This window comes from Phaseolus vulgaris, chromosome 3 (assembly GCF_000499845.2).
Source record: "Phaseolus vulgaris cultivar G19833 chromosome 3, P. vulgaris v2.0, whole genome shotgun sequence".
Lineage (NCBI taxonomy): Eukaryota > Viridiplantae > Streptophyta > Magnoliopsida > Fabales > Fabaceae > Phaseolus > Phaseolus vulgaris.
In genome coordinates this window covers 12,926,796-12,936,230 of record NC_023757.2, presented here as the reverse complement: position 1 = coordinate 12,936,230, position 9,435 = coordinate 12,926,796, and the positions used below count along the sequence as shown (strand labels likewise).

The 9,435-nt window shown below is 40.9% G+C and overlaps 2 protein-coding genes and 2 non-coding genes across 4 annotated transcripts; 2 read left to right on the top strand and 2 right to left on the bottom strand.

Annotated features, from left to right (window-relative positions):
• Positions 1–294: 294 nt before the first annotated feature.
• On the bottom strand, positions 295–744 carry LOC137839138 (uncharacterized). The gene has a single exon (XM_068648263.1). It carries the CDS (start codon positions 742–744, stop codon positions 295–297), a length of 450 nt encoding a protein of 149 aa, XP_068504364.1.
• A 3,904-nt stretch (positions 745–4,648) lies between these two features.
• On the top strand, positions 4,649–4,721 carry TRNAF-GAA (transfer RNA phenylalanine (anticodon GAA)). Its single transcript has one exon. It is a non-coding gene; the product is annotated as a tRNA-Phe (tRNA).
• A 1,512-nt stretch (positions 4,722–6,233) lies between these two features.
• Positions 6,234–8,454, bottom strand: LOC137806713 (uncharacterized). The gene is made up of 4 exons (XM_068606963.1): positions 7,923–8,454; positions 7,694–7,839; positions 7,494–7,604; positions 6,234–7,032 (listed from the first exon to the last, which is right to left on the bottom strand). Exons 1-4 carry the CDS (start codon positions 8,413–8,415, stop codon positions 6,448–6,450), a joined length of 1,335 nt encoding a protein of 444 aa, XP_068463064.1. The 5' UTR covers positions 8,416–8,454; the 3' UTR covers positions 6,234–6,447.
• A 578-nt stretch (positions 8,455–9,032) lies between these two features.
• Positions 9,033–9,105, top strand: TRNAF-GAA (transfer RNA phenylalanine (anticodon GAA)). The gene has a single exon. It is a non-coding gene; the product is annotated as a tRNA-Phe (tRNA).
• Positions 9,106–9,435: the final 330 nt, after the last annotated feature.

Here is a 9,435-nt window from a genome sequence, read left to right as displayed (position 1 = left end):
TGTTAGGCACAGCGATGAGATCCTTCAACTCTACCACAAAATTGTATCTCAGCGGCCTATTTCCCTCCTTCGCCAGCCTGTTCCCCTCTGCTCGCCCCCTAGCCTGGGGCCTCCTCGCCTCGTATGGGCGTCTCCTGTCCTGTTCTTCCTTCCCGTCGTGGCCTCATTGACCCTGGCAGGTTGTGCACGCGACGGTGCTCTTGGGCGTGCGGGTGCAACACTTGTGCGCTTCTCGCATACCTCGCCCTCAATGGCGATGTGTTCCACAGCGCGACGCCTTATCTCAGCAAAAGTTCAGGGGCAGTTGCGGATGATGGACTCACAGAAAAGCCCAAGGCACACCCCCTTCCTAAATGCGTAGACGATCATGGGCTCTTCTGTGGTGCCAACCTTCACCACCTGGGCCCCGAAGCGATTGATATATTCCTTCAAGGTCTCGCCTTGATACTGCTTCACATCGAACAAGTCATATGATACTGGTGGTGGAGCCTTGTTTGCTATGTATTGTTCGTGAAACAGTTGGGAGAGCTGGGCGAACGATGTGATGTGGCCATCTGGAAGGCTCATGAACCAGTCCATGGCCATCCCAGTCAAGGTGCTCATGAAGAGCTTGCATCTTACGGCGTCGGAGCCGCCTACCAGCATCATCTGCGTGTGGAACGCAGTGAGATGTGCTTCGGGGTCCTCCATCCCTGTGAAAGTCACCTTAGGACCCACGAACGTATGAGGAATCACCGCCTCCATGATCGACTGTGAGAACGGTGTGGAAAACTCCCTCGGTGGAGTGAAGCAATCACGATCATCTACATCACGTAGCCCTGAGTTGTTGCACAAACCGCGACGCAGCTCCTCATTCGTACGGCACAACTCCTCATTTCTCGCCTAAGACGCCACGAGATCCGCCTGCATGCGCTCCTGCTCAACCTTTGATGCTGCCATTGCTTCCTGCAAGCCTTGCATCATATGCATGACCTGCTGCATGGTCATGTCTCCACTCTCAGCGCTCGTCGAACTTTGCCTGGTTGTCCTCATCTTCTTGCAGTTCTTGGAAATCTTCAAACTGTTGCGGTGGTTCTTGACAATTTTTCCGGTAAAAACAGACGGAAACTGCAGACGAACGCGAAACTGAAGATCGAACGATTGAAACTTCAAGAAACCGAAGAACACGATGGGAACAGAACTGGATTGACGAAACAAATGGTGAAAACTGAGTTCAATCGAAAAACGATCGGTGGAAACCACGAGCAACAGCGTATCTTCAGCAAACTTCAAACAAACACGAACAAACAATGAACTGAACTGAACTTCACGATGAACTGTGGATCTTGGACGATTCTTGAAAACTAATCTCGAAAACTGTGACTGATAAACCTCCAACACTTGCGGTGGGACTGATGTTTTAAATCGGCCCCACGGTGGGCGCCAAATGTTCTCGCCGGTTGACTGAAAAGACCTTCGTGCGTTGAACTTGACTCGCGAACAAGGACTCCTTCGTCTCCAACTCAGATCTTCACCCTACTCCGCCGTGAGTACCTGAAAATGAGTGAGTAAAGGGCGCCCTCGCGGCCGTTTGCACTCCGACGATCAAGTCAGCAAGCAAGAAACACCAAACACCTCCGTCTCGGAGCACCGTAACTGAATGCTCTGAAGGTACGTAAGTGAATTGTAACTAACTCTCTCTCTCTCTCTCTCCAACCACTCGTGCATACAATGTGTAAGCGAGCAAATGATTAGAAAGTGTGTAAACTCTGTGAAAAACGTACCTTACTAAGCTTTCAGAAAAACTTATACACCTTGGGTTTCAATGCTTACTGCCACATGTCCTTCTGACTTAACCGCAATTCCACGTGGAAGGCCTTACAGCGTTGTAACCCAACTTAGGGAAATTCCAGCGTGTAAGTATTCCTTCCTCGAAGTGCATCTGGCGCGAGGGGTGACTACCTGGGTGCCGACTCATGCGCCCCCGCTTCTAGTCACTCGCCCTGAGAATGTATCTACCTTCCTCTCGTACCATGCACATGGTTCACCCCTGGGCGTGGCCCTCTCCTGGGTCGTATCTGTCCCAGGGATTCTCCAGAGGTGGCGTGGGTACTTCAAGAGTCAGGTTACCCCCTACTGGTACTGGGACTATGGCCTTGAAGCCACCTTTCTCGTCTCTTTATTACTGTTCTGAGGTACCGGGGCCCGAGGCTTCCTCGCCCGTACCGTGACCTCTTACTGTGTCGCCCCCTCCACGATCTTCCCTACCCGTGGGTATCGGGGGGTGACATCAACGACGCCTCAACATGGCGACGCCCACACCTGGTGACGCCCGCACCTGGCGACGCCCAAAGTGGTCAACCTATTGACTTCCTCCCTTGAGGCCCCTTGGTGGGTCCCACCATACGTTTGAATTTGACTTTGGTCAACGCCCGGGGACGGGTCGGTACACCGCTTAAGCCCTCCACCACCTCCTTGTCTTGGAAGCGACTGAATATTCGTTGGAGAAGCAGGGGAAGTGGTGAGGTGGAGGGCATCTCTTGGCCCTCGAGGGCACTCTCCCCTCCACCCTCGTGAACAACAAGGGGGAGTGGAGAGGTGGCGCTTGGAGGATGGTCCATGAAGGTCGGGGTCCCACCCGATGCAGAAGTTGAGGGTGCCACGGCCTCACCAACTCTTGACCTTTTGAAGACAAGGTCGGTGCATGTCTCTTCGTCGTCAGTTTCGACGACCACCACCCTTTCAGGCCTATCAACAGTGAAGGCTGGTTCGGTTGGGTGAGGGGCAGGAGTAGCTGAGGTCGAGGGGGCAATGGGCGTTGATGTGCCCTCCCCAGTAGCGGTCGCCCTTTGTTTGGCCAGCAGGTCAGCCAACTTCTTCTTCTTATCGTTATTAAAACCCATATTTGCACACAAGACAACAAATTAAGACAGGAAACAATAAACAAGGCAAGTATACAAACAAAAATGAAGTGAGGCATGGACGAAGAAGTACCAATATATGTCTTAAGGTTCTTTGGGCTAAACTCACGCTTGAGTAGCTCCAAAGTGCTGAAAGGGGCAGAGAGTCCATAGAGGAGCTCGCATACCCCACGCTCTTGAGGGGCAAGGTCCTCAAGACTTTGGGGCTTCTGAATGATGGGTTTCTCTGTCCAATACAAGGGAAACCCATCAAGAAGGGCAAGGTCCCTCAGATTGCTCCTAATTTTGAAGAAGTTCTTCTTGAACCCCTTATATGATTTCTGGAAGAGCATTAAGAGCACCCTACCAGCCACCCCGATAAAGCTAACCCACAATTTCTTCCCAGGGTCTTTGACTTCGAAGAAGAAAAGGAAGGTGTCTACAAATGGCGTAAGGTCAAGGCTATAGCAAAGAATGGCAAAGGCCCTTACAAATGCCCAACTGTTGGGATGCAGTTGGGCAGGGACTACGTTCACCTCCGTCAAAAGGGTGCGTTCGAATGGAGTAAGAGGTAACCGAAGCCCCAACCTTCGGAAAATGGTGGAATAGACGAAGCAGAAAGGGCCCTCCGGATCAGAAGCTTCATCTGAGCACACCAGTTCACCCTTGCGACAAGCTACTACCCGCACGAACTTATCATGGTCCTTGCCGAAGACGCGTGAAGGGTGGCAAGTTTGTTTCTTCCTATAAGTCGTTATGCTCTCGATGGTCGTAAAAGTGGATTTTTCTTCTAGAAGGTCCACCGGTGCCCAGCGATATAGGGACTTATAGAATGAGGCAGGAGGAGGAGGGACTGGCGAAGAAGATGGAACAGGGATGAAGTTGAAGTAGAATTGGAGTCGGAAGGAGAAGCTGGTTCAGGTGCTCATTTAGTCATCTTGGATAAGAAAGCTAAAAAGGAAAAGAAAAAGAGAAACTTTAGAGATGGAAGGTGGCACAACTCGACAGAACCAGAAGAAACCCATAAAACAGAGACTCAAAGCATGAACAGTAGAAATGAACGCACAGAGAAATGCAGAAATCATAAACAAACCCAGGCAATTATAATCATATTACAAGCAGCAAAATCATAAATGGCAAAGTAATCTGGAAATAAAAATCATACCTTTCAAGTGATGAAGTTCGAGGGTTTGAGTTTTGGAAGAAAGAGAAGAGAGTGTTTCCCTGCAAAGGCCAAGGGAAGGTTCGCGTAAGTAAAAGTGATGAAACAGTGGTGAAAGCATAAAGTTTAAAGTGTTTAAACAGTACACGAAGAAGTTCGAGCGCCAACAAGTCTCAATCGTCGCTCCCGATAATTAATTAATAGAGACTTAGAGAATTTGTGATCTTCAATTTAAAATATTAAAACTAGAATTTTTTAGGGTGTTTTTTATATCTCACTTAAAATTTATCATTTTATTCGAGATAGAATTTTTAACTCATATATAGATTCTTAATATTATATATTTCATTCATCCTCACATATTAGATCATGTAGACTATTTATTTGAATTTAAATAATGATGTTATAAACCAAAAAGTCTTATAGATTTTCCATCGCAACATGTATTCATAGTTAATATCAATTCATAAACTCACCACACATATAAATAATATTTTTATGCATGTTAACAGAGGAAAGATTTTTCTTCGGTGTCAGTTTTTCATTCTTGATAAAATAACAAAGGTATACAATCAAATAAAGAAATGATAAAATAATACATATAGTTGCGGGGATAGCTCAGTTGGGAGAGCGTCAGATTGAAGATCTGAAGGTCACGTGTTCGATCCACGTTCACCGCATTCCTTTTAATGATGTTTTCAGTTATTTTTTGTTTATTATTTAATACGATTAAGCAGTGAATGAATTGAGTTACTGATAGTCCCCACCGAGTAACTAATATTGAGGTGTGAGGCAAACATCTTATTCACAAACATATTTATGATTTTGCATTGAAAAACATTGTGATGGAATCGTACTGTCAACTTAATAAATGCTATCTGAAATGAAAGCAGGACAGGAGCAATGGATCCCTCAAATAATCAATACTATAACTTCACCACTCAAATGCCAAGGATCCTTGTGTTCTTGTGTTGGTGTCACAAGTCAGAATAACTTTCTTACAAAATGTAAACAAAGTTATAGGCTTTTTGCTCTTTCCTTAATTATTTTTAAACGTAACTTATTGAATCCTGTCTCAATTTTAGGGTGCATGGGTGTAGGAAAGAGAGAACAAGTAATGGATGACTCTGTTGAGAAGCTTGAGTTGAAAGAATAATTGATGATAAACGTGCTTTGAGAAGTAAGGAATTATGTAAACTGTACACAAATTAGAACACTAATAATTCTCAGAATTGTTTTTATTCAAATCAAACTGCTTCACCACCAAGAAGTGGATACATTCTTTTGGAAAATCCTGATTTCAGGGATAAAGAACCAGTGGCCATCTCAGCACGTATTAGCTCGAATTCTCGATCAAATAAGCACTTTCATTCGGACTATAATGTACATGCGTCACATAAATTTTTGAACAGTAAGCAGAATACTAAATTTAAAGGGGTGAATCATGTTTTCTGTAGAAAGTGAATAGGTTTTTAAAGTTAGTACTTCAATGTTAAAAAAAAAACAAAAAAATCTCTAATAGTAACTTCGTTTTCTTTTGTTTCAAATAGATTCGTACACATTATCACATACAAGAACTAAATTAGATTTTAATGATAATATATACGGATCTAATGAAAAACAAATGAGATAAAAAGTAATTTCGGAGATTTATAGAAATACATTTTTAAAAATTAAACATGACATTATTTTAATATTCTATTAAATAACTCTCGAATGTTTATAAACACACTATAATTTTGTTACGGAAATCCCATTTTTTAGAATTTTGAACTAACTGCATAATATTCTTACAGACTAGCGAAGAGAATTTTACACGTGAAGATCTCAAAGTAAATACCAACCCAAGCAAACCACCGAATTTTTCACCAAGTTTAATGCGTCTTGTCAGACACCTATTCCCATTGGCTAAATTTTTGGTAGTGTTGGACTCTTTTGGCAGATATGAATCAATATTTTCAGAGATGAATTTGGGGATGGGATTGCCATCTGTCGGCAAGTATTGAGCATACACGGATTACACTACCGATTGTTCAATATTAACACGTTAAAGTGTGGAGTCAGGTAACCTAGTCTCCAAAATGTACAATGAAACTACTATCCTAAGCAACTAGAGATTGCTGACCAAAATAAAATGTACTATAATTACAGAATAGTATGACTCATTCGAATTTCAAGAAAAATGCAATACATTGTGGAAGGGAAATTATATATACTATCAAAGGCAGATTGAAGTTCTGAAAATACAGCATTTGTCCCCATATACAATGTCAGTAACGTCTCCATTGCATTTTTCCTGTAATCTTACAAAATTGCATTTATAACATGCCTTAGATACAGAAGAGGCAAGAGACGAGAACATCAAAACAAAGGGTTCACCAGACAGCCAGATTCTCCAGACTGGCATTACTTACTAGAAATTGTCAAAAGCAGACCATAATGATCACTAGGTAAAACTGGAAGTACCAGTTGTTTGATCCCATTTCTTACTTTCTTCTCCTTGTTGTATGAAAGACCAGGTATTACTTCCATCCCAATCATGTCAACACTAGTTATCTTAAAATCAGTTAAATGACAAATGAAGCGATCTAGTCGCTTTTGGAGAGTACGGTTGCCTGTCAACATCTGGTTCGCCTTGGTGTCATAAGTCCAACCACTTTCATTTGGCTTTAGTTGAGCCCAGGCATCAGTCCATCCATCTTGCAATGGATATTGGCCATCACCTTTATCATCCCAGTTCATGTCACCTCCAAAAATAACATTTGGCTGTTCATTGAGAAGGTTTACAGCCTCATTGGCCTGAACTACTCTTTCCTTACTGAACATCTGATCCCATTTGGGGGGGGCTGGACAGGGACTCTCAAGATGGCTTGTGGCAATAACCAATGACTTGCCACTTGCAGCTTCAACTTCGGCAGTGCAAAGTTCTCTTCCCATAACAGAATTGCTGAAGGGTATGTTGCGGAAAGATTTAACAGGCAGTTTGCTTAGCTGCAATTACGTACCCAGGTATGGCAGTAAATATAAATTACAACTTTGCCAAATAAAGTGTTCACTCAAAAGTAAATATAATCCCCAACAACTGCAAAAATAACTTGTAGATAAAGCGGACAAGCTATTAAACGCCAAATCCTCAACACCAAGTTCAAAGTATAGACTATCACGATGATTATAAATAATATAACATATCAGAACGGATTTATCAACATGAGTATGAACTAATGAGTTCCTACTTTCTAAAGACCCGGGTCCTGTGCACAAACTGCATGTTAGCAGAAAAAACAGCACGTGGCAATCACACAAAAAATGGTGACATATTTAATATGAAACATATACAGGTCATCAAAATAAATGCAGCACATGTGCTATAAAGGGGGTTCGGTCTAGAACACACCGGACATGTGTATACACACATCAATACAAAGCCAAAGGTTCAAATATATCAAACTTACCACCATACAGAAGTAGGGTCTTGAATAAGCCATCTCAGAAGAAACCGAACAACGGTACACACTCCACCAAGTGGATTGCTTGAATATGTCATATATATTGGGAGTAACCTCCTGAGGCAGCAGCGGTCCAAATTACACAAAGCGACAATATTTCAAAAAGATTCATCAAATAAGAAAGCTACGAGCACAAATATTGAAACCTGGAAGCAGATGAAATTAGGGGAATGCAACTGAACTAGATCGCCAATAGCCTCCATCCTCTTGTGCAACTCCAAATCTTCCCGGAACCAGACATTGTAACTCAGTATCTTAAACGTGCTACAAGCTTTTCCCAACTCCACATTCTCTGCAACATACAATAGTATTTCATGAAACGCGTATTTTGCAGACATTAAAACAAACAAAAACGCATAGAAACGCAACGCTCACCTTCACCGCTGGTTCGAATAGCCTTATTGAACGGCTTAACCTTCTTTGAAGAATCATCATCATCCTCGACAACATGAACTTCGTCGATGGCCTTCCTCTTGTTGCAGGGTTGAAGAGGGAAAAAAACAGAGCCAACTGAAGAATCATGGTCAGTGGCGTCATTCAAGTCGTTGAGATTGGAAAGGGAGAGAACGGGGCATCGAGTGGCGCAGACCTCGCAAGAGGGGTTGTTGTAAGGGTTTAAGAAAGTGCAGGCCTTGCACGACCATTTTGGGGGCGACGAAGACGAAGAAGAAGGACCCCTTGGGGACGCCGAGGACAAGCAGATTTCGCACTCCCGTTGTTGAGAAGGAGGGTTCACGAAAGTGCATTTTTTGCAGGCCCAAGACATCAGAGATGGAATGCTAACCGATCCAAATTTTCTAGGGTTTATGAGAAGCGGGGATGAAGGAAATGAAGAGAAGTGTAATCGCATTGGCATTCTACTCATCATATTTCAAATTTGATGCTGTTTTCGCACGACGATCAAAACGCAATGAAAAAAAGTTAAAACGGCACATACAACTAAGCCGTACGTGTATTCATTTTCAATTTAATCAATCATTTAAAATAATTGGGCAAATTATTATTTTTTAAAATAAGGTGAGTTATACTTTCCTTTCTTTTGATTTATCATCCTCAACTGAACTTTTGTTTTTCATATTTTTTTCTTCATTTTAATATTATAATTTGAATTTATTTTTAATTTTTTATAGAACTTTTTTTCTAAGGCATTGAAATCATTTAAATTTAAAATTATTGTCAATCCTTTTATTTACCTCATTATATAAGCATTTATTTATTTCATAACAATATTATATAAAATGTTTTCCTTATTAAACTCAATCTTTTTGGTGTGTTTCATTTATCGATTTATTATTGTTATTTATTGAATTTACTATACTGACAATATTTTAATATCGATCAAACAATAATTTTATAAAAATATCATTAAAAAGGTCATCTCGTTTTATTAACATTTACAAGATTTTTAATAATTAAGTAATTACCTTCTAAGAATATTAACAAGTATATTAGTAATTTATTAATATGTTTATGAAATGAATAATAGCGGGGATAGTTCAGTTGGGAGAGCGTCAGACTGAAGATCTGAAGGTCACGTGTTCGTTCTACGTTCACCGCATTTTTGAATTTCCATTATACTAATATTATTTGTAACTTATATTAATATATTTTATTGAGCTGAATTATGTTTAATTGAAGGATAAACCCTTACACCCCTTTCTCTTATATAATATTTATTGACAAATTTAAGCTACAGTGATGATTAAAATATAAATTTTAATTATATCATTTATAAGAATATTAAATTAAATAATTACTTAAATGTTTTTAAAATTTTAGTTATAATTTTAAAATCTTCTATAATTTTATGATATAAAATAGTTATATGAAATATATAAATTTGTATTATTTAGTTAAATTTTTTTTGTTTTTAATAATTTTCATAATT